The sequence below is a fragment of the Notolabrus celidotus genome, chromosome 19, assembly GCF_009762535.1.
Source record: "Notolabrus celidotus isolate fNotCel1 chromosome 19, fNotCel1.pri, whole genome shotgun sequence".
Classification (NCBI taxonomy): Eukaryota; Metazoa; Chordata; class Actinopteri; order Labriformes; family Labridae; genus Notolabrus; species Notolabrus celidotus.
In genome coordinates, this window is record NC_048290.1 from 8,650,546 (window position 1) to 8,672,821 (window position 22,276).

The 22,276-nt window shown below is 40.9% G+C and overlaps 1 protein-coding gene across 1 annotated transcript; it reads right to left on the reverse strand.

Moving 5' to 3' along the window:
• Positions 1-387: 387 nt before the first annotated feature.
• Positions 388-21,529, reverse strand: map1b (microtubule-associated protein 1B). Its single transcript, XM_034708965.1, has 7 exons — positions 21,280-21,529; positions 18,335-18,436; positions 9,963-10,045; positions 9,012-9,152; positions 3,709-8,827; positions 3,372-3,607; positions 388-2,759 (listed from the first exon to the last, which is right to left on the reverse strand). Exons 1-7 carry the CDS (start codon positions 21,461-21,463, stop codon positions 2,604-2,606), a joined length of 6,021 nt encoding a protein of 2,006 aa, XP_034564856.1. The 5' UTR covers positions 21,464-21,529; the 3' UTR covers positions 388-2,603.
• Between the last annotated feature and the right edge of the window lie 747 nt (positions 21,530-22,276).

The window sequence follows — 22,276 nt, forward strand, 5'->3', positions numbered from 1 at the left end:
AACAAAGACTACAGCCTCAACCACTGAGCTATACCTCTGTCGATCACTTTGGTACATTTCTCAACATCCACGGCCCTCAAAAGGTGAAACCCCGTGAATTTGGTGACTTTTTTTTCTTGTAGCACAACTGACAGGTTAACATTTGTTGTGCTACCAAGCGATCTAGATGTTAGCGTTTACTTAAAAGCCCCTTGCCACATGTTCCCAGCCCCCTCAACATGGTAGGAGACTATGGCCATGCTTTTATAAAACAACTGATAAGAAAGAACATTGTAGACATTTATAATCATGTCTAAGAAATGTGTTTTGATTTTATTTTTCATCATAACAGTGAGCATATAACATGATAGAAACTATCCACAACAAACAAAAACACAAAGACACAAATTTGTCTTTTTTCACAACAGATTTTATTGTGGTTCTTTTTGAATGTTTGTTCTTTAGTAGTGTTTCCTCTTACATCAGATTCACTGTATGGGTAGAGGAAATATTGCACACAAACATCAGAAAGCACTAAGGGATACTTCCACTTGAAACTAATCGCTATAGGTTACATATGAGTTTGGGAAAAAGGGGCAGAGAGGATGCAAGATCACAAGACAAATATACCACACAGCTGCAGTCAAACATTATTAAAGTTCTCCCGAGAGAAAGATAAGGAGAAGAAGGCAGAGATTACTAGCCAGAGAGAGAAATAGAAGATGTGTAGAGAAAGAAGACAGAGAAAAGAGAAACGTCCGTTCAAGAGAAATGTCAGTTTGTAGTTTGTCGGTTTGTTGTTTGTCATGGTGTTGGTTTGAGGTTCCCCTGCAGTAAACTGTATCTAGTGGAATCAAGAACACCTGATGTAGTTTGAGGAATATCTGGTGAGCTTGATGAGTTGTTTGAATAGCCCAGAGTCACAAAGCTGTTGTGATTTGTTTCTTTAAAAGCTTGCCTGTGGTTGTTGACTTGTCATTTGGTATGTGTGTCATGCTTGTGTTTAAAGTGTCAAGTTTCAGTTTAACATACTCTCATCTAAAACACACAAGTCGCTCGTCGCTCTCTCTCCCTCTCATCTCAGTGTGCTGCCCCTTTAAGGACTACGCCTCTAATGGAAGCTGTTTCCCTATAATCCTCGCCCAAGAGGAGAATCTCTCTTGTTGAGAAATTTTAGCCTCCCAAACATCTTGCATCCACCCGAAAGTCTACACTGTGCTCCATCCAAAAACGAGATTCATACTGATACAGAGCCATAAAAAATGGCTGGAGTTGCAGAAGTGTACTCTGAGATGGCACAACTTGCCAAAATCATAAATTAATCCTATATAGCCCTGTTGTTCTTAATGCAAGTCTGAGCAAACAAAACAAAAAGAGAAAAAATCCTTATGTTTCATAAGTCATGCATGTCTTCCAATCACTCCTTTGCCCACAAAGTTATTTATAATTATAATACAATGCTTTAAAAAACAAGACATTTTAAGGTTTATGAAATTTCCTGCCTCACCAGCTTTACAATGAGAAAAGGCTACCCTCCCTCCCCGTATAGCTCAATGATTACATAAAAACATACATAAGAAATAAGCTTTTTAGTGAACCCAAAACCTGCAGACAGAACAGGGAATCTAAAACAGAAGGCAATCCTCTTAAAAGCATTGTGAAATTAAAAGACTTTATGGGTGTAATTAACACAAGGGGGTGCATTCTGGTGCAACTTTCTGTTGCACAGTTTAAAGGCAATCTGGACGATCAAGCACAATAAATTAAATGTAACATACTAAATAAATATTCAAACATCAGCAGCAAAATAAACCAGACCATAAAAACAAACATCCATTCATTTTAAAAACAAATAAAACCCAGCCAACTTAAACACATAAACGACATTTTCAAATGGCAGGGGCACTTTGTTTGGCCCACGGTGAATATAAAGTCGGACATCATTACAATGCTGATGTTGAGTATCCTTTCAAGTTATTTCATATTTACCATCATTCAAGTATGAAACCATTCCTGGGATGGACCTCTGGTGTGTAGAGTCGCCTGCCCACTCTTCTGCTAGATGCACCAGTTCCTATACATTCATTTTGACTCCCTAAGGCAATAACAGAAAACTTCTTGTTCTATCCTTTGGTGTGGATAACAGCCGTTATTCAAGAATGTATCATATGCAGGGGTATTTTGCTCCTAGACAGAAGTTAAATCGATGAGGAGCTCTCATATAATTTGTTCTGTTTGTTTGGTGCAGAAGAAACTCAATACAGCAACAACAACATCAGTACTTGATCTGCATTAGCATAATTATTTAACAATAATCTCCAGTTTCCTCCCAGTACAATCAGTTTATACCTTAAGATAAGGAAACATCTTGAGGAAGTTACAGATGTTTGATTTGAAAACAACTTCCTTTGCATGGAGCCACTCAAAGATTATCTGTATTAGAGTTATTCCTCATTGATATTGATATTGATTTTGGGGGGATTAGTACACAAGAAGCATCATTTTAGCATATAAGGGTTTAAATGTCTGCTTGGGTTCAGTGCTACATGGATTTGTTTCCTGCCTCAGATAATGATCCGTCTCATTATCAGTCACTAGGCAACCTGATCTCTTGTTGAACAGGCCTACATCTCTATCTTACAAGCAGGAAAGGACTCATCCTGCATGACAACAGTGCTGCTGCTGGCCAGGACCATGATGTTGAGCTCCTGCTGCTTGTCATGGGTCTCCTGGTACCACTCCCTCATCACGTCAGTGTCATGGGTAGGAATAAGAGTGACCTTGCACCAGAGAGGAGGAAAACATTCAAGTCTCTGTCTCACAAAAATAATCATGTCTTTTGTCTTTGCTTTTGTTCTGATTTCTGCATGCAGACTCCTTTCATAGCACTAACAGAATCACACCATAAAACTGAAGAAGTGGAAGGTAATTCATCATATGTGATTCTTCCAAATCAGTGACATTAAAATAATTTTAAGCTCATCCTGAACAATTTGATCTGAAATCAACCAGAAATAGTTCAGAACAAATAAATGTGTTGAATATTAGGCTGTCAATCTATCTTTTTTTCAATGTGATGAATCACTGAATCACGTTTTTGATCGCGTGCTTCATATCCCTTTTTTTTCCAAACTGTTTTCAAGTCCAAATTAACAATGTAAAGCAATTCTTTCAAGCTGCTTGAATTGAGAATCAAATGATTAATCTCATCTTGACTTTTATATGTATTATTTGTCCATTAATACCATTGTAATTGATTCATTTACACTAACAGTCCTAGTTTAATATCTATATATATATATATAAAGCACATGCATATCGTTAACAGGTTGCCTTTTTTAGTTTCATATTATCACATTTAATTGTCAAATCAAGTAAAACTTGAACCTTACCTGCAAATTGTTTCCCCACTGGGCTTTTCCTTCCAGCAGAGCATCAAGGACCGCCCTATTGGGCTCTTGAGCTGCCTGATCATTGCCACTGACCACATAGTAGGAGGAGCGAACTCGTTTAAAGAACTCGGCATCCACGTTCTTGGCACTGCAATGATTGGGGATGTAAACCAAATCCATGTACATGGGAGGACAACTGGGCAATGCCGCACCTGATGCCTTTCCACTGCCAGTACCTGAGAAATGTAAGAGTGTACACCTCTGTCAGATACGTTCTTAACATGTCAACAAATTATGTTACATACTTTACAATTGCAACCGTTTTAATGGTACTCACCTGATGTGGCACTTTTTACACCCCTAGATGCAGAGGTATTGGTTGCATTTTTGGCATCTTTCCCTTCTCCGACAGTCTTCTTGGGAGAGGATGTCTTTGTGTCCTTTACCTTAGAAAGAGCAGTCTTCCTGGCTGGTGAGGAGGACTTCTTCGTGAGCTTTTTCTTCTTGGGCTTTTCCCCTCCCTCCACATTTGCATTGTGGAGGTTTTCCTCTGCCTTGAGGGCCTCTGGGTCTACCATGCAGACATCATGGTGGCCTGAGGATGGGGCAGGGTCCCTGAGTGCTACCGGAGGAGGATCGGCGTGCCTGTAGGTCAGGGTTCTGTCAGTTGGCAGAGTCTCAGAGTCGTCCTCAGAGTCAATGTTAGCATCTGCTGTAATGGAGGGGCATTCTTCTGTCCCTGGTGGAACATCTGAATCTGTCTGTGAGGGGGCAGATTCACTGATGGATGTGGGTGGGGTCTCCTCACATTGCTTGGCAGGAAGTTTACCTCCTGGGGGTGGGGGCCCTCCTCCAGACTTTACCAGAAGCTTCTCCTCATCCAAGGCGTTCTCCTCATTGATAAAGTATTCTATAGGATTGGGGTTGATGAAAGACGGGGATAGTTCTGTCTTGGGGTGACGGTACTCACATGAAGTGACTAGGCAGAGGTCGACATCTGTCTTGGATGGAGCAGAGGGGCTCTTCTTAGAGAAGGCTGGGTCCTTGGAGCCGCAGGCAGAATTATAATTACACGGATCAGAGAAGAGAGGTAGATTTGATGGGGTGGGGACTTTGGGGCTTACGGGGAATTTTGCCTCAAGGGGGGAATCCTCACATTTAAAGGGATTTGTCTCCTTTGCTGGGGAAAAGGCTTCTTTTGAAAAGGTCAAAGATAATGAAGGGGAAGTGGCTTTTGGAGGTGAGGGTGACTTGTCATATTTTAGCTGTGTTTCAGATTTAGTGGAGATGCCCTCAACTGTTGGTGAAATTGGGCTGGTCCTGTCTTTAGCTGGGGTACCTCCAAGCACTGGGGATGGTCCCTTTGAAAGTGGAGAGTGTGTGAGAGAGGATGCTTTTGGGGTGATAGGAGACTTATCTGTCTGCTCAGCATGTGGTATCCCTGTCATTTGGCATGGGGTTGTCACAGAGGGAGTGGACTGGGAGGCATCTGATGGGGTTGCAGAAGTTGCGAGGACTGAATCGCTCTCTTCTAAATGCAAAGATTTCTCAATACTGGAACTTTGCTCAGTAGATGGCCTTCCGTCAGTTCCATCTGATGGGCTGTAGTCTACCTCAGTTGGGCCATTCTCTGTAGCCCGGGAGCTGCTTAAAGATGGATGTTCTGGTGATTGTTTACTAAAGTCCAGGGCTAAGGAGTGATCAGGGGACTCCTGGCCAAACTCTATTGACATGGTGGAGTGTTCTGGTGATTTTGTGTCTTGCATTCTGCTTTTTGTCTTTGGTGAGATGTCTGGGGAGATAGACATGGGTCTTGGGCTGTCTTCCTTGGATGGAGATCCCTCAGCCTCTTGAAATGTGGTTGGGGTCTGAACCACAGAGACTGACAAAGAATCATCTACTTCTGTTGAGTGAGGAGAGCCCACCTCAGCATGAAGGGAAGGAGAGTCAGTGGTGGGCTCTGGCAAGGAGCTGGTGGCTAGAGATGCGGTGGATGCTGAGGCCAAATGTGAAAATGTGTCTTCTGCAACCACTTCCTCTAGAGGGGTTCCTGACTTGTCTGATGTGGTACCTTCTGAAATGGACATTTTACTCTCTTCTTTGAAAGATGTGAAAGGATTAGTTTCTGTATCAAGTTTGGGGATTGGTGCTGAGGACAAGATTGATTGGCTGATCTCTACAGTTGTCTTCTGATCCATGTCAAAGGGTGACTTTTCTGTCTTTGCAAGGAAATCAGATCCAGTTGGTGGTGGGCTTTTTGGAGAGGACATTACTCTTTCTTCGGGGGAAGAACTCTCTGGTTCTGGCTCATAAGGCTCTGGGGTAACTCTGTTGGAGGAATCCTCCTTATCACTTGTGACTTCCACAATTGTTGGTCCTTCTGATACAGGTGGTATAGCTCCTGCCTTTTCATCCACTGGTGACTGATAGTAAGGTGTGTGACCTGAGGACTGAGGGGAGTTGGCTCCTTCCAATGTCTTATCATCTGGGCTGATGGAGGAATCAGCTGTTGCTCTGCCAGACCCTGAAAGTGTAGTTGAAAGTTCAATTGGAGCAGCAAACAATGATGGTGAATCAAACTTGTCCTTGCGGTCCACTGAGGGAGAGCGTATGAGAGGTGATGTTTCGGAGGTTGAACTGAGTTTGCCCAAGTCTTTGTCAAACTTCTCACGGGGCTCTTGAATTGAGGTGAACTCTTGGTCCCTCTCCTTCAAGGAAAACTCCCTACAAACCTTGTCCTCTTCAAGTAATGAAGGAGGAGATATTGTGGAAGCAGAATGGTCGTAGTCTTGGCCCTCTGTGGCACCACTGTGAGAATGATCTGACCCTGGCAGATCCTGAAGCGGAGACAGCTTCTTCCTATCAAACTCTCCAGGTGATGATGTTCCAAACTTGCCAACATCCTGTGAAGGAGATTCATCATTGGTGATTTCATCACTCATGATATCTCTAGGAGTCAACATCTCATCCATGGGCGTAGGCACACTGGAGACTTCAATAGTGGACTGGGTGTGGCCGGAGTTGACAGTGTAATCCTCATGGGGTTCATCTCTGTTCTCATCATCGGATGCTGTTGAGCTCTCAAATGGAAGCACTTCGTCATGGATGGATGCAGCTGGAGAAACTGGTGAGGACACTTTGGGTGAGGCGGATACAAAGAGAGTAGGCTTCTCTGTTATTCCTTCATTTAGATGTAGACTTACTACATTTTTATTAGCCATGTCATCGTTGTCTTCTGCTCTATCTCCTGGTTTGAGTATGTCTTTCTCCTCTTGGTGTTCATCTCCACTAGGGGAGGGCTTATCTTTATCAGGCACCACTCTCTGTGGTTCATAAACTTCCTCTATTTCTCCTTTCTCTTCATAATCTGCTCCGTCAGATGTCTCCTCCATCACAGTACCCTCATCTTCAAACCTCTCGCTCATACCATTCATTTTTCCCTTGAGAACTTGTTCTTCAGGAGTCTCACCGCTATCTCCTTCAGCCTCTGTTGTGGTTATACCTTCATCCACAGACTCTACTGTCTCAGGTGAGTCTTTGGTTTGTATTATTTCTTCATGATGGATCATCACGGCCTCTTCTTCCTGGTTTTGTTGCACAGTCGCGTCATCTTCCACCAACCCTTCATCTCGAAGCTCCTCAAAGTCTTTAGTGAGATCTTCTGGTGAAGACATCAGGGATCGTTCTACCTCTAGATTATCTGGGACAGCAGCTGCACTTGTGGCAAGTTTCTCGCTTTCCACCTTCGTCACCTTTGACTTTGCTTTCTCTTTAGACTTTGATGGGGTTCCTGTATCTTTCTTTGAGACAGTGTCTTTTTTCAGGGGCTTTGGTTTTGGTGCTAGACTCTTTTCTTCACCCACACTCTTTTTTACATCTCTGAAGGGCCTTTTTACATCTTTCTTTTGGTCTTTCTTGTCTTCCTTCTTCTCCTTCATTGGTGAGTCTCTCCTGAAATCCTTCTTTATGACTTTCTTTGCTTCCTCTTTCTTTACTTTTTCCTCTTTCTTAATGTCTTGTTTTGGTGTATCCTCCTTCTTTGCCACTTCTTTTTTAACTTCCTTTTTCTTTTCTACAGACACTTTGCTCTCTTTTTTGACTATCTTCTTTTTTTCTGGAGTTTCATTTTTGACTGTCTGCTCTGCCTTTGCTTTTGTTTCTTTCTCAGGTACCTTTGCCTTTTCTTTTTTCACCAAGGGCTTCTCTTTTTTCTCTGTCTTCTGCATTTTCTCTTGAGATGATTCTGCATCGGTCTTTGCCTTTTCCGCTGCCTCCTCCCTTGATTCCTTCCTGACGCTTTTGCTTGGTGATGGCCTTGGGGTAGACTTAAGGCTTTCCTTGCTGTCTGTTCTGTGTTTCATCTTAGCTTGCTTTAGTGTTGGCGTCATCGGCAGAGTTGAAGACAATGCTTTCTGAGTGACGACTGGCTGCTTCAAGAAGTCCAAGTGCTTTAGTTTTTCTAAACCTTCAAAGATCTGCAGCTGGGTGGTGTTTCCAGGAAAGAGAACACGAACAACCTTATCTGAGGGATTTGCAGGATGCCACACAATAAGTGAAGAAATAGACGTCAAATAGGAGACAGGGAACTCAGATTCTTTTCCATTTGGCAGCAGAATGGAGGCAGTGTCTTTTTCACTACCTGTCCATTGCTTCATAAAGTGCTGCATTTCCTTGCTGTTCTTTGATGGATTAAGCACATACATCTCAAGCTTCCCAACACCCATCTTCTGGAAAAGTATGATTGGTTCTATGGCGTTTCCAACAGGTCTTTGCAATGGTTCTATCCTCAGATTCAGCTTCGTAAGGAACTGCTTTGTTAATGCTGCCTCCTCAAGGTTCTTCCGCACTTTGTAATTAGGTTCAGGGATATCTAGGTTTTCAGGAAGATTCACGAACACTACACCAATGTCTGGAGAAATCATGTTCTTCACCCAATCACTGTTAGCTGTGGAACCCTGGGACTGTTCCTCTTCAAGCTCTGCAACCTTCCTCTGCAGCATGCTGTTGATTCCTGACAGGTTGTCGTCACCAATGTGTGTCAGGAGGATGGAGTCCACACGGTCTAGGTGTCTCACCAGCTTCCAGAAGCAAGACTTCCTGTCCGAGCCACCATTGATGAGCATGTTGAAGCCATTGACAGCAAAGAGAGCGGAGTCACCATGGCCAGCAGGGAAAATGTAGCAGCATGGTTTGGAGAGTTTGAGGAATCCACCTGAGGTTGGTGGTTCCAACATGTCAAATGGAGATGGGATCTCTACAGATTCAGACAGATACTCTGTGAACTCTGATAGGCCCTCCATTTCAGGGAGTATGAGAGTGGAGTTTAGTTTCATGTTGATGAAGTCCTGCAGGTTGTGTTTGTCCAAGTTGGAGTTTTTCCAGTCGCCTTGTTCGGGGCAGGAGAGTGTAAGGTTGGCTTTGTTTGCTGGGTGGATGGTGCTGAGCAATTCACCAATCTGTGCATGAGAAAAATTAAGTGACTTTAATTTGTATAATGCTGGAGTGACTACTTTTTCTGTATGTATGGTCAGTGAATTTTTTTTCTCATGTCAACAACATGTGTCATGTAAAAATGCTATGTGACAGTGCTAAGAGTCGTACAAATTTTGAGGTGCTTGGAAATATAAAATATTGGCTCACCTCTTGGTCAGTGAATATGTCAATGAAGTTGAAGAAAGAGAAAGATCCAGACTGAAGAATCAGCTCTCCAGTGTTTTCAGAGCATTGACCTGAGAGAACCAGAAGCTTGTGTCTGGCAGTGTCTGAGATCATCAAACGAACCTACAAATCAAATAAAAAAATATAATGATATTTGTGTCAAGGGAATCAATGACTTTGGCTGTAATTAAATACAACTTGCAACACACACAGGGAATGTAAAGCCCTACGCTGCAGTAATTACCTTAATGATTTAGTGTATTTGCAGTTTCACCAGTTTTTAGCCAGTCTTGTCCATTAGCTAATTAGCTGACTTGTTCTCTTGTTGTGCATTCTGCCAATTTTCCACCCCTCCCTTTATCTCTTGCTTCTCAAAATTCCATCAGTCTTAATGTTTCTACTGCAGCAACATCAGCTGTCATGGGCAGCTGGCCAGGTCAGCCCTGCTGCATTCTGAGATATTATTAAAGCACAGCAGGACTGCAGACATGGCTGGAGGGTGAGGACAACACAGAAAAGAAGCAGTGGCACAGGACAAATCTTGTGTCATGTGTGCTCCTGACCCTGCAGTGACTTTTCTCTTATCCACATTTAGTAAAAGCTTTTCTGAAATAACCAAAGGAAAATTGCTGCACTTGTTATTCTAGCAGTAAATGAGGCATTAGTCCAGTCCCTGGAGCTCCTAATTGCTCCTACTTTTTCCATCTAAGAGCAACAAACAGCAATTTAATCTAAGCAGGTGGATTAATTGGCCATCCATGGTGGACGGGTCATGGCTGAATAATTATCCTTTTCAAGCTGTAATTGCTTTGTAAATGTGCTTTTTAATGGATTTGTGTATCATCCCCCATAAACAGGAGGATGGAACATGAAAATGTGTGGGTTTTATGATATACAGTATATGAGTGTGAAAAAAATTATAGCTGGTTTTACCTCCGTACTGACTGCTTCATCTGAAGGGTTGATGAGCACTACTGTCTCCAGAACACTGCTTTTATGGTGAAGGATTCTCTGACCTGCAAAATGAAACAGATAACAGTTAAAAAACTATACAATAATAAAATGAAAGTCACTTCATTTTATCATTCTAAGAAGTTGAATATTGCATTTCATTACTTCAGTCAAAAACTATTAGCCTACCAGCTCTCTACACAGAGAGAAATACTAAAGTTACACAGAGCCTCAAGTAAGTAGAGTGCATCTCACTCATAGGGACAGGTGGACTTCACAAGCTACTAAGCGCTATTCAAAAAGGATTGTTTTCCCACATCTTCATTTGCCTTATGTTTTTTTAAATACTGTAATAAATACCGTACCCTAACGAGAAAACCATGTTCAGACAAAAAAACACATGTATTTTTCCCTTTATCACCTTTTCGTCATTTCATCAGTTTTTATCATTTTAATGGGACATTGCTCTGATTAAAAAAGTCCTAGTGGATCTCATCTCCTCTGACTCTTACAAGCGGCAGGGCTCAGCTAATTTATCATTTAATCCTCCTCACACAGCCTTTCTGGCAGCTCCAATATGCCTGTGTAAATGTTAATGGTCTCGGTAGAGTAGAGCTATTTATTATCCCTAAGATGGATGAAAGCTCAAGAAATAGAGAATCACACTCCCATCAAAATTTGAATCCTTCTTCTTGACATTAAAACCTTTTTAGGCTGTGTCTGATTTTACTGGTGCCGAATGCCAATCGCCACTGATGCCTACTCAGTTTTGTACCTACGGGTCTTTGCTGCTGTCTCTCTTACTTGGCTTTCCATGTGCTTGAAATGCAGGGGAGGTGTGCTCTCCATGCCTCAGGTTTTGGGATTCCATGTACGCATGTGGAAGGGCTGGGAGCTCTCAGAATAGAGCCTTACTGCCAAATATTTAATATAATTATTTTGACCAAAGTTGGTCCTGACTGAAATCTGTTTTTGACTCTAGGGTTAAGGGGGGAGTTAGGGTTAAGGGTTACCATTGGAGGGTTTGGAGTAGGTTAAGGATCATAGTAGGGTTAGTGATAGGATTATGGTGGCTGAAAATTAGAGCAGGGTTTGGGTGTTGGAGTGACGGGTATTGTTTTTGGTAAGCAGAGGTTAGGGTAATGGTTGTTAGGATTAGGGCCAGGCTTTTGTTTAAGCATAAAATGTCTCTTACAGCAGGGATGAGTCAGTGTGGGGGTGTAGGGTTATCATTAGAGAGCTAGGGGGAGGAGAGGTTTGATTTATTTACTGCATACATCAAAAATAAACACCAATCCAACAAATCAACTAAACAAAGACACATGGAAAGGAGACCAAAGATAAGCTTCCAAAAGCTTTTGGAAGAGAGCCCAGACATAGAAACAAATAATGAAAGCTTTGGATTAGGGTTATGGTGATTTAGTGTAAGGGTAAGGGTACGGTCCATTTTTCTAGGCCAACAATCAAATGCCTGAATATACATTATTTATATCAGAAAAAGAAGACAACCAAGCAAATATTTAAGCTGAAGAAAGGAGATTACAAGCACGTGCAATGGATTTTTCAAAAAGATGCCAATTAAATGTTTTAGTGATGGCTAATCAATAAATGAATTCATCATTTCAGCCCACTTGACTTCTCCTGTTGGACTGAGCTGCTTAGTCCTGATGATACAGGCAAATTATGATGGTACCTGCCAATCACCCAATCATTGTTTGACTCTGTCTGGGCTTAGTTTAGTCTACCGCACTCTGTCTTTATGATATTCTCCCCTTTTGGGAAAGAGCTGCCACATCAAGTAATGAAAAGTAGGTTGTGACAGGCTCATGATCAATCATCCTTGGCTTTGGATGATTGATTGTTGTAATGACATTGATACAACTGTGGGTGTATCCTCTTTTCCAGCTGATGAGACATAGACCGGTTACCTTTGACATCTTTACTGACCCCACTCAAACCCGTAATCTCTCTTTATTTCTTCTCCTAGTTGGCTTATTTCTTTGTCAATACACTGAACAATGGTTTTCATTAAGCTAACTAGATAAATACTGGTTTTATTTGGTTGATTTGGGTCAATTTTGCCAGTAAACTCAAATGCAGCAACCAGAATAGGAGAAACAAATATATTCTGTTTGTTTTAAGGGGCACTGAGGTGTCGCTTGAATATGATCTCAAGATTCAGAGCCATCCTCCTGGAGACAGAGTGTGCCTCGTCCCTAGAGATGTCATACTGCAGCAGCTATCTGGCGGCTGGACCGATTACTCCATACATATTTCATATGGCAGATTCTCATTATGGAGCTCTATAGCCATTAACCCTGCCTCCTCCTCCCAGAGGGCTGTCACTCCATATGGAAAAACTCTTTCAATCACTGCTGTTAATAGGGAAGTGGCTCCTATACAGACTATCAGCCTTTAATATTATGTGGAGTTCAGGGAAGGTAGAAATAATGACTGTTGCTTTGGTTATTTCCCAGCCCCCTTTCAACTCTTTAGGGAGTCCCATAAGGCCCTGCACACTGTATGGAATAAGTAGCCTGGAGGATGTAGAGGATGTAGAGCTGTCATTGTTAAAGTGATTCCCTTGAAATTGTAGACATACGTGATCACCTGTGGATAAAACCCTGTATTCTTGGTCCTCGCACAACAAAGAAAAACCCACTGAGCACTAACCAGTATTTCAACTAGACTGTTGGAACAGAATAGGGGGGTTAAATATAATTTGAACAGTAAAGAACTCATTGATGTGAGCTGAAATCAGTATTTGTGCAGTATTTCCCTGACTATTCTTTTGTAGTGGCAGCTCACAACCCCCCCCCCCCCTTTCTTTGGATTTCACCCTTTTCCCATTGGCCTTTAATGTACATGCATGTATAAAAATCAAAATGTTTTCATCATGTTACATGTGACTTCATGAAGAATATTCAGAAACCAAAAGACATGGAGATCACTTTGTATGTACATACATATTAAATATGAAATTATAAAATGTCAATGTTAAATCTGGCTAAAAACGGGCTGAAATCAGGTCTGAATGTCCAGGACCAAATTTCAACCAGAGTCACACTTTTGGTTAAGATATCAGCATGTCTGAAAACACATTTTTTTTAACAAGAAGGTTCAGAGACATCATAAAGGGAGTATTTTCAAATAGAAGCCTCCTCCCTTTAAATGCGTATTTTCAGAACTCTTTGAAATACAGATTTGTGTCAGTCTTACACAAACATCATCAAAATCTCATTTGACTCTTGGAGGAACCAGTTTGAGCTTTGTTCTGAGGAGACAGTGTCTCCCACGGGTGCACAGAGTTCTGAAAAGACCAACATAGGAATTGGTTACATTGGTCTGTGAAATTAGAGAATAATCAAGTCTGTCCTTCATCCTGTTAAAGCAAATGTACACAAGACAAATCTGTAACTTCACTGTCTCATAAAGGCATTTTGTTTTCTTTGTCTCACTGTGGGGCTCACCCTGCTTACTGACATTTAATGCGATCAAATAGAAAATACAGCAGACAGCTACGGGCCAAAGAGGCACAATGCAGCCAACATAACCGTCACCACCACCACAACACGGCCAAATTGCACTGTGTCTGAGCCAACTTGTCAAAAAATGACAGATTGCTCACTGGAGCTTGATCGACCCTGACAATTACCTTGATCGATATAAAAATCCTGATCTCCCAGCGTGCCTCTGTCTCAGCAGGAGGCAAAGTAATGTGACATGCATTGTTAAGCATTCGCCATTTGGCTGAATATAAAGTGCAAGACTGGTGTAGCCTGTCTGCCACAGACTGAGCCAGACAGGGGAACATCAATGAGGATGGCACTGCACCAAAAATAGATCAGTGGAATAACTAAATTCGGTGTCTCCTTCTCTTTTGTAGCAAAAAAGACTCCTCACACCTCGGGATTATAATTTTATCAGCTCAGATGGATTCCCTGCGTGCATCAGCACATTTCTTCTTGCTGTCCTTCCTGTTTTCACCTTAAGAGAATAATTGATCACGGTGACTTTCAGCAGCAAAGACAGGGGCTCCCCTGAGTACTGTCACTTGATCCATTGTCCCCGAACAGTTGGATTGAAAAGGGAACTAGTGTACGTAATGTGTCTGTACATAGGGTTTATTCCACTATTAATGTGGCTGACTCACAAAACAGTCAATCATCTACGTTGAGTCACCAGTGACTCTAAAAAAAAATCGTTTAAGCTCCTTACTGCCATTATGTTTACGATTTAGTCTGTCAAAACGAACGACAACCTCACAATACAAAAAATGTATATATATATATATTACATTAGCATCCTAAAGTACACATTCTTTTATAACTACTACAATGGCCATGCCAGTAATATTGACTGCACATAAATTATATGCACATATTAATTCAATAAAGAAGAGGAGGGGTAATATGTTATTATAGCCTTACAGAGAAATATTAAACAACAGGACACACAATTGTGAACTCTTATGCATGTCCAAATACAGTATGTAAGACTTTGATTACATTTATTGTTTTATTTGTTAAATAATAGAAAATGTACTCTTTGTTGGATCATTTAGTGGAGAAATTTGTTTAGATAACCAAAAAATGCAGTAACATTAAAATAATTTTAAAAAGCGTTAAAATAGGAAATTTAAATTTAACTATTCTCCTGTAGTAGTTTCACTTGAACGAGGCATCATGTTATTCATGGGGTCAATTTTGTCCTTGGTTTTTATACTCAAAGCTCAAGCTAGGTTATAGCTTTGCCATAGCTTAAATCATATCTGTAAACAATGACTGTAAGGCAACAGTGACTTGCATCTTTGAGAGTGGGAGTAGGGCCAAACACTAAAATGATACGGTGCCTATAATGCATGCAGTCGATATGACTGTCAAGGCTATTCAAGGTAGCAATTACCAGAACTCCTTTCTGTTTTTAAACATAACAATGATGAAAGTAAGATACTAAAGCACTTAGGAGAAGTCAAGGTTCTGTAGTAATGTTGGTTTTAATTTAATAAAGTTCATAAGTTGCTACATTTAAAAACAGTCAAATGACTGCTCAGGTAACTTTGGTGTAAGTAAAAATGTAGTTTTTTTTCTTTGTCTGTGTTTTTCAGTTATCCAGCTATGGTTATGAGGGCTTATGCATACTGATTAATGTTTGATTGATCAATCAATCAATGCTCTGATTAATAGAAACAGGACTGACCAGGATCAAGTGCTAAACAGACTTTCAATGAGAAACATGATCGTGTGGGTAAAAATATCAAGAGCATTTTTATCTGAACAAGATTCTTATTAATATTGATCAGTTAATGGATTTTGGTTTTAGAGACAGCATTTGACTCTGATTACCTTTTCAGGGCTGCCTGCAATGACTGCAGAATCTCTATGAAACTAGACAAATCATATATCCATAAGGGAGACACAGGGGTCTTTGGTCTTGCCCCTTTTCCCCTCCCCTTCTCCCCCTCTCTGTGGGGTCCAGACTTCCTGCACACCAAGCAGTTTGATGGATGTCATGTCATCTTCCAAGGAGACAGATAATTACATTTCCCCGCCTATGACGGACACCACCTGCTGATGTGTGTTTTCTTTTGATATTCTGTTCCTTATTTCTGCTCTAGAAGCTAATAGATTAACATAACGTTAAGAAAAGGGGAGTTGATGAAGATATTTTAGGAATTAACAGACAAAGGAATTGCTCAGCATTAAACAATTTCATTGCTTTTTTTTGTGAGAGAAAGGTGAGAAGATTGATACCCTACACTCCTATCTTTCCTGTAAAGATATAGTTACTGCTAGAGGCAACATAGCTTAGCTTAGCATTAAGACTGTAACTTAAAAAAAAGCAAATCTGGCTCTATCTTAGATTAAGAAAATCCACCAGATCTACAGATACAATTCATTTCCGATATTTCTGATAAGATATAGTGAAGTTACTTTTGCTGACAAATGAATAATGTAGTATGTCTTGTAAAAGACAAGATTTTGTTTAAGATGATTTTACATCACCTCTTTTGTACATTCTGAACATACAAGATGTTACTAAGTCCGCCGGCAGGATCAATTAGGCACACTGCCCTTCTTCCATTCAGAGAGAGCCTGGCCTCATCTACCCTTTTATTTATAATAAGCTAGGCTAATGAGCAAGATGCTGTAGCTTCATACTTGGCACACAGACACAAGGATGGTTTATTGGTATATTCTTCGAACTCTTTGACAACATGAGCATAAGGAAATATCCTCACATTTCTAATATTTATTGAAACTTCCCTAAAAAAAAGGTTTATTTTGTTTAACACATGCACACAAGAGTAAAATTTAAGATAAGACTCAAAAAGCATTCCTATGAATGAGAATAACTTTGACTTAATGCAAGGGAACTGTCTTTAATGAACACAAAAGCCTTGTCAATGTCAAGCTAAATATCAAAGTTTTCCAGGAAGCCCTTCATAGAGCAGAGCATGTACTGAAGGAGCAAAGAAAAGTTAAAAGACAGTGAAAATCCTCCCCTTGAGAAACAGACTTAGCAGAAAGCTTGAGGCGTAGAATTTCAGAAGACAATATAAATCAGTTTAACTGATACGGCAGCTTTAACTCTCAGTCTTAGCTTCATTAATGCACTGATCGGAGCTGGGCTGCATCTTCTTTACCACTCCCATCTACATTCTCCCTGTTGTTTCTTCCTTTTCATCTTACCTCAACCCCTCCCTTCTTTGCTCCCTTGTTTGCTTTCTCTGTTATTCCCCCTCACCCTCTCTGTTCCCTGAGTCCTCTGTTCTCCCCTCCCTTCTTTATTTTCATGGACACTTGCCACAAGGGATTCAACACTGCTAATTACCCCTGAATCAACTGTGCATCCAGAGCTGCGTTGCAAGGCAACAGTTCACCAGAAGGAAAAGAGAGAGAAAAGAATGGAGGATGGGGAAATCTAATGGTAAAAAAAAGGTGTAGGATGGAAGGCAGTGGGGGGGACTCTTTGAATGCCATCACAGATAAATCCCCATGTTTAGCCTTCCTCTCAACCTATTGTATTTCACCTCTGTAAGCCAAATTCTGAGACTTGATATCTGCGTTAAAATAAGCCACCACTTTCAGTCTGCAGTTTGAAGGCTGGATCAATCTATTGTGCAGTATGGAGCCCTGCTGGTCAGATCCAATATGGAGCTGAGCCAAGCAGAGGCTGCTGACTGTCAAGGCCGTACTGCCCACTGACAGCCCACATGTCCTGCTACATGGATCTGTTCCATCTTTAAAGAGCCGCTCCCTCACCTTGCAAATAATACAGCTATAAAAGCTCCATGCAAGGAGCTGCTGAGAGGGCGGATCCAGGGTAAGGTAATAAAACCCCTCTGCTTAGTGTGCTGCACCGGAGTTATAGCTGACATCGACGGAGACACTAATAAAATGTGCAGTGGTATGGAAATGTATTTACTCAGGTTCTGTGTTTGGGAACAATTTGAGGGTAATACTACTTACTACTGCACTGGACTTTTCTGATAATTGTAGCATGTTTCAATACTAAAACATCACCAATAAACATATCTTTTCATGCAAACTTCTTAAACACTTTAAATTGTGTATTTCTGAGTTCTCTAAGAACTCTGTTGTGTTATTTAAATAGTTAAAACACACCCAAGAATATGACATCTGGTTCAGTGTAAGTGGATAAAGTAGAAATGGTAAGTTAAGACTGATTTGGTAAATAAATACTAGATATTTTTGTTCATATAAACTTCATGCCACCCCTGCATGAGTAAGTACAATAGTTGGGCCCCTGTGATTGACACTGCTATGTTTCCACAAGATAATTATATTGTGCACACAAGATAAAAAAACAATTACCTCTTTGATTTCAGGGCCCTTGTAAGACACAGACACTCGTTCCAAATGTTTTTTTAAAACCTCTGAATTAGAGTTTACACTTAGTTATATAGATATGATTTATTCTATAATAAACGATACACGGTCCTTTTTTCTAAAACTTTATCTGCATTAAACTATAAATACTTAAGTTGGTTTACTTACAGTATGTGCTTATTTCAGTAGAATGTAGGATGGACAGTAGTTGCTTTAGTACTAAATCGAACAGGTCTAGAATTTATATGCAGGTCATACAGGAGAATGTTAACATCATCATAGTACTTGAACTTAGTAAATAATTAAAGACTGAGTTTTACTGTAATAGTTTTTCTATGTCGTGGCTCGTCATTTTTCTGGACCTTAACTTTGTTATGAAGTTGAATTTAATTACTGTGAATGAGCAGCATGCATCTTCTGCTACTGGAAAGTATATGAAATCATTAGAGGGAGTCTAAAGAGTGAAATTATCACACAAAGTGTGTTTTATTTCCAGTTTACCTCTGACGTCTGCAGAGAATCGAGCCGAGTGTCTGGAGACGAACAGTTTGAGTTCCTGGTCCAGGTTGCAGTCCATAAGATTGGTGTCCCATGAGCGGATTCCTGGAAGAAAAACAAACATCAAAACAACATAAGTTCACCGAGGAAAAGTAGAAGGAAACACACCAGGGAGGGAGAACACATACACTTGGCAACAATCTCACCCTCACCAACATATCAATTGTGCTCATCCTCTGCCTAGAGTTCATTGGACAAACTTAGAGGGGACATGTATGGACTTCATCTGGTTTGGCAAAAGAAAGCAAATCTATAATAGGAAATATCTATAGCCTAGTTTCTGTTTGGACATGATGGACAAAAGCTCTGGTAGCCTCCACTGACCTCATGGAGGTATCCTGTCTCCATAAATGTGCAAGGACAAGGCCAACTGAAGGCCTCCAGACATGATACCTTTTGGGAATGGAGACTTAAGGAGTTAAAAACAGAGGATTTAGTATTTTATTTTGATTGAGACTTTTATTTAACTAAAAGTTACACCCGTCAGAAGGGATTCAAAGTGGGAAGTAGGCCTCACCTGAAAACAAAGGGTGTGGCAATGCTAGGAAACTGTGAGTAACACTGATGACAGTAATACAGTGTGGTTTTTCTGAAGTTTTCTGAAGGCGATGACGCTGACAACATCTGCTGATAAAAATCGATTAGAATATTAAACCACGGCTGCAAGCAGCACTGAATGGGCTGTCACACATTAGTGCATATCAGAATGTAGTGAACATTGGGGTGTGGTGCAAAGTTTGCGGTCACTATGCTGTCATCATCTAACAAAATAAGTCAAAACCACTCGTGTTTTTGAGATAATATGGAGTATTAGCACTCAATGTGAAATCTATATTATTCCACTTGAATCGTGTTGCAAATCGCTTTCTCCTTTCTTCTTACAAGTAGGTGTTACTACGACAAAAATGCAGTAATGGGGTTTAGATGTTTTCAGTAAGGGACTCTAATCTTATATGTGAAGTTTGAGGCATTTTGGACCCTGTTTACTTGAGTTATAGTGACTTCCTGTTATATGGCAAGACATCAAGCTTTAACAAACAGCCGCAGCCACACCCTTTGAGTTTTATAGAGAAGCCTAATCATTTTTCTAAAGTTAGCTATCTTTTAGCTGTACACCAAATTTGTAGGGGATCTGGTTCACAGGCTTGGAGGAGTTAATCGTAGATGGACCCCTGAACATGGCTAATAAAACCTGTTTCTGAAACAAAAATAAAAAATGGCGGACTTCCTGTAAGTTTTGGGATAAAGGTTCAAGAGGCTTTTTTGTAGGTCTCTGCATAAGACATAAGTGAACCAAAAAGAAAAAAACATTCTGGTTGAACATGCTAAGAGTTAATTTTCTGAAATTCTGTATATTAATGGTACTATACTGGGAAGATGTAACTCTGTATCCCTTATAAACAACATCACCTCTAGCTTAAATAATTGGCTTGTTGCCAAGATTCAGACATATTTAAAAGTAACCAAAATAACATGTATACAAATTGGTCAGAATAATTAAATCAGGTGTACTTGATATATGACAAATTCACACAAATGAAAACAGAAAACCAAAACGTGTATTTAAAAGTGAAACTGCTTAAAACTGTGTGGACTCCATCTGCTGGAGAAAGCTTTGATACAACCAAAATCTCCAGAGAAGCTGCCAAAAGGAAGACTGGGTTGACGTCTTTCAAGGTCAAGAGCAAACTTCCAGTCTCAGGATCAAACACCAATTGGTAACATAATAACAAAGTGAATAAACATAAAAGTAAATAAAATAAATGGCCACTTTTGAATCCTTTTGAAAAGCTGAAACTTCACAATAAAACACTTGAGGTCGTTTTTATCTCTAAAAAACAAGCTTTGATTTTGCACCTACATACAAACTGCGCAATACCCCCCCTCCCCTCCTCTCCTCCCCCTCACACACACAAACACAGCACTCTAGGCCACCACATTACTACAGCAGCTGGAGCATTTCTAAACCGCCCTGCTGCTCCGTTTGAAAATCGTTCCTTGTGGCTTTCCGTAGGGACCGCAGTGCGGACCGAGCCACGCCCACCAGCCGGCAAGGGATGAGAGAGCTGGATGCGGAGTGATGCTGGAGAGATGTTCCCACGGGATTATGTGCAAAATTATTCTGTTTTCAGAGACAAGCGGTCTTTTAAAAAAACAAAGCGCGTTTGTTCGGCATTTCAGAGAGTAGAAAAAGCTCCCCTCGTCACAAACAGACAGATAAAGGTGCTGTAGACCCTGTCGTCTCTTCCTGACTGTAAACTGCTTCGTGGGACCCCCCCTCTCTCCTGAAACAAAAGCCTGACGCACCTGAATAATGCTCTGGCAAGGTGCTGTAGGAGAAAGGAAACGCAACTGCACTGGAACCAAAGACATGATTTACGCTGCATTACTGACGCATAGACCAGATTTACTGCTGAATCACTGCCGTCTGCTTCGTTAGAGAAGCTGGCCCACGTGTCTGAATGACAACAATTGGGCCTAGTGACATTAATATGACAGACGAAAAGGATAAAACTGAGCTGAGGTGTTTTTTATTACAGTGGGTGGGAGGAAAGAAATGCACCTGTGGATTAAAATACTTGTTTTGGTGGTTAGATTTGGTTATTAAAATGCAAAAGGGAGGGGCTGTTTTGTGTTTCTAATATAATAACATCAACCTAATTTCGAACAGTTAGCAAATCATATTTTACTGATTTTAATTGCCTACTAATATGCGTAATTTGCGCAGGAATCATATCGTGCGTAAAATCCTGCCTTACGAACAGGTGCATCCTTACTTTCAAAGACATACATCGAGCCCTGCAGATATATAGCTGTACTAAAGTTGCTGTTGTATTGAAAGTTTACCTCCGGTTGGCCTACTCCCCCCCTCCCCATCTCCATCTTACCTTTCTCTATGTCCGCAATGGCACACTTTAGGTGATCCTCCGTTACGATCTCCCCGATCACCACAAGAAGGTAAAATTTGCTGTCGTTAAAGTGCTGCGCGGGGCTTGAGGATGTTGGAGACGCCCCAGTGTTGCTTTGGCCGCCTAAAGTCTCCATTTCTGCGGATTCTACCAGTGTAGCCATCCTCTCCTCTCCCCTGTATCCCTATCTCTCTCTTTTATCTCCTGTACGCGCGCAGGAACCAAGCAGTAGCAGCAGCAGCCTCCTCCCTCTGTTCGCTACTGCAGTCAGAGCACTGAAGAGGTCTCCAGACATACAAGTGGAGCGTGGATAGGAGTGGCCCTAGCTTTTTATACCAGCAGACATTGTGTCATGTTCGGTAACCGGGGAGAGAAGAGGGCGCCGGGTGCTTTTTTTTTTTTCGCACACTCACTCCACATCTGATGTCATCCGCAACGAATCAAACGCCTCCGGAAGTCAAAGTGATTTGATGCTTTGTGTTGAATACATTGACTAGTGCTGGAATCCTTATGACCTGTTACTCATTTCATTTTATGTAATGATAGGCTACTTTTACTACCCTCTAATTAACATTTAGAGAGGAATGCTGTAGTTTTAAGACGTAATCACTTCAGGAATCTGCCATCTTAGATGCTCCTGAACTTGACTTTCTGTTATTTATCAGAAACAAAATATGTTTTTAGGGCCCTAAAACATGAAAATGGGCAGAATTGATTTGGGGCTATGCTCATAAACAATGCCTTTTCTGCAAACTGTGTACATTGATCACAAATTTGAAATGTTTACTAATTCTTCTTATAGTGGTGTCCTCTGAAGGAAGCACCTTTGAATTGAATACTTATAGGGGCAATCCATCAGGTGCACAGGTAAAGCACCATTTAATAATCATAAGCAGCTCTTAAAAAGAGCTGCACAGTGGTTTTTTTTTATGGCACTCTGGGGGACCATTAAGTTTAACAAAATGATCCTAATAAT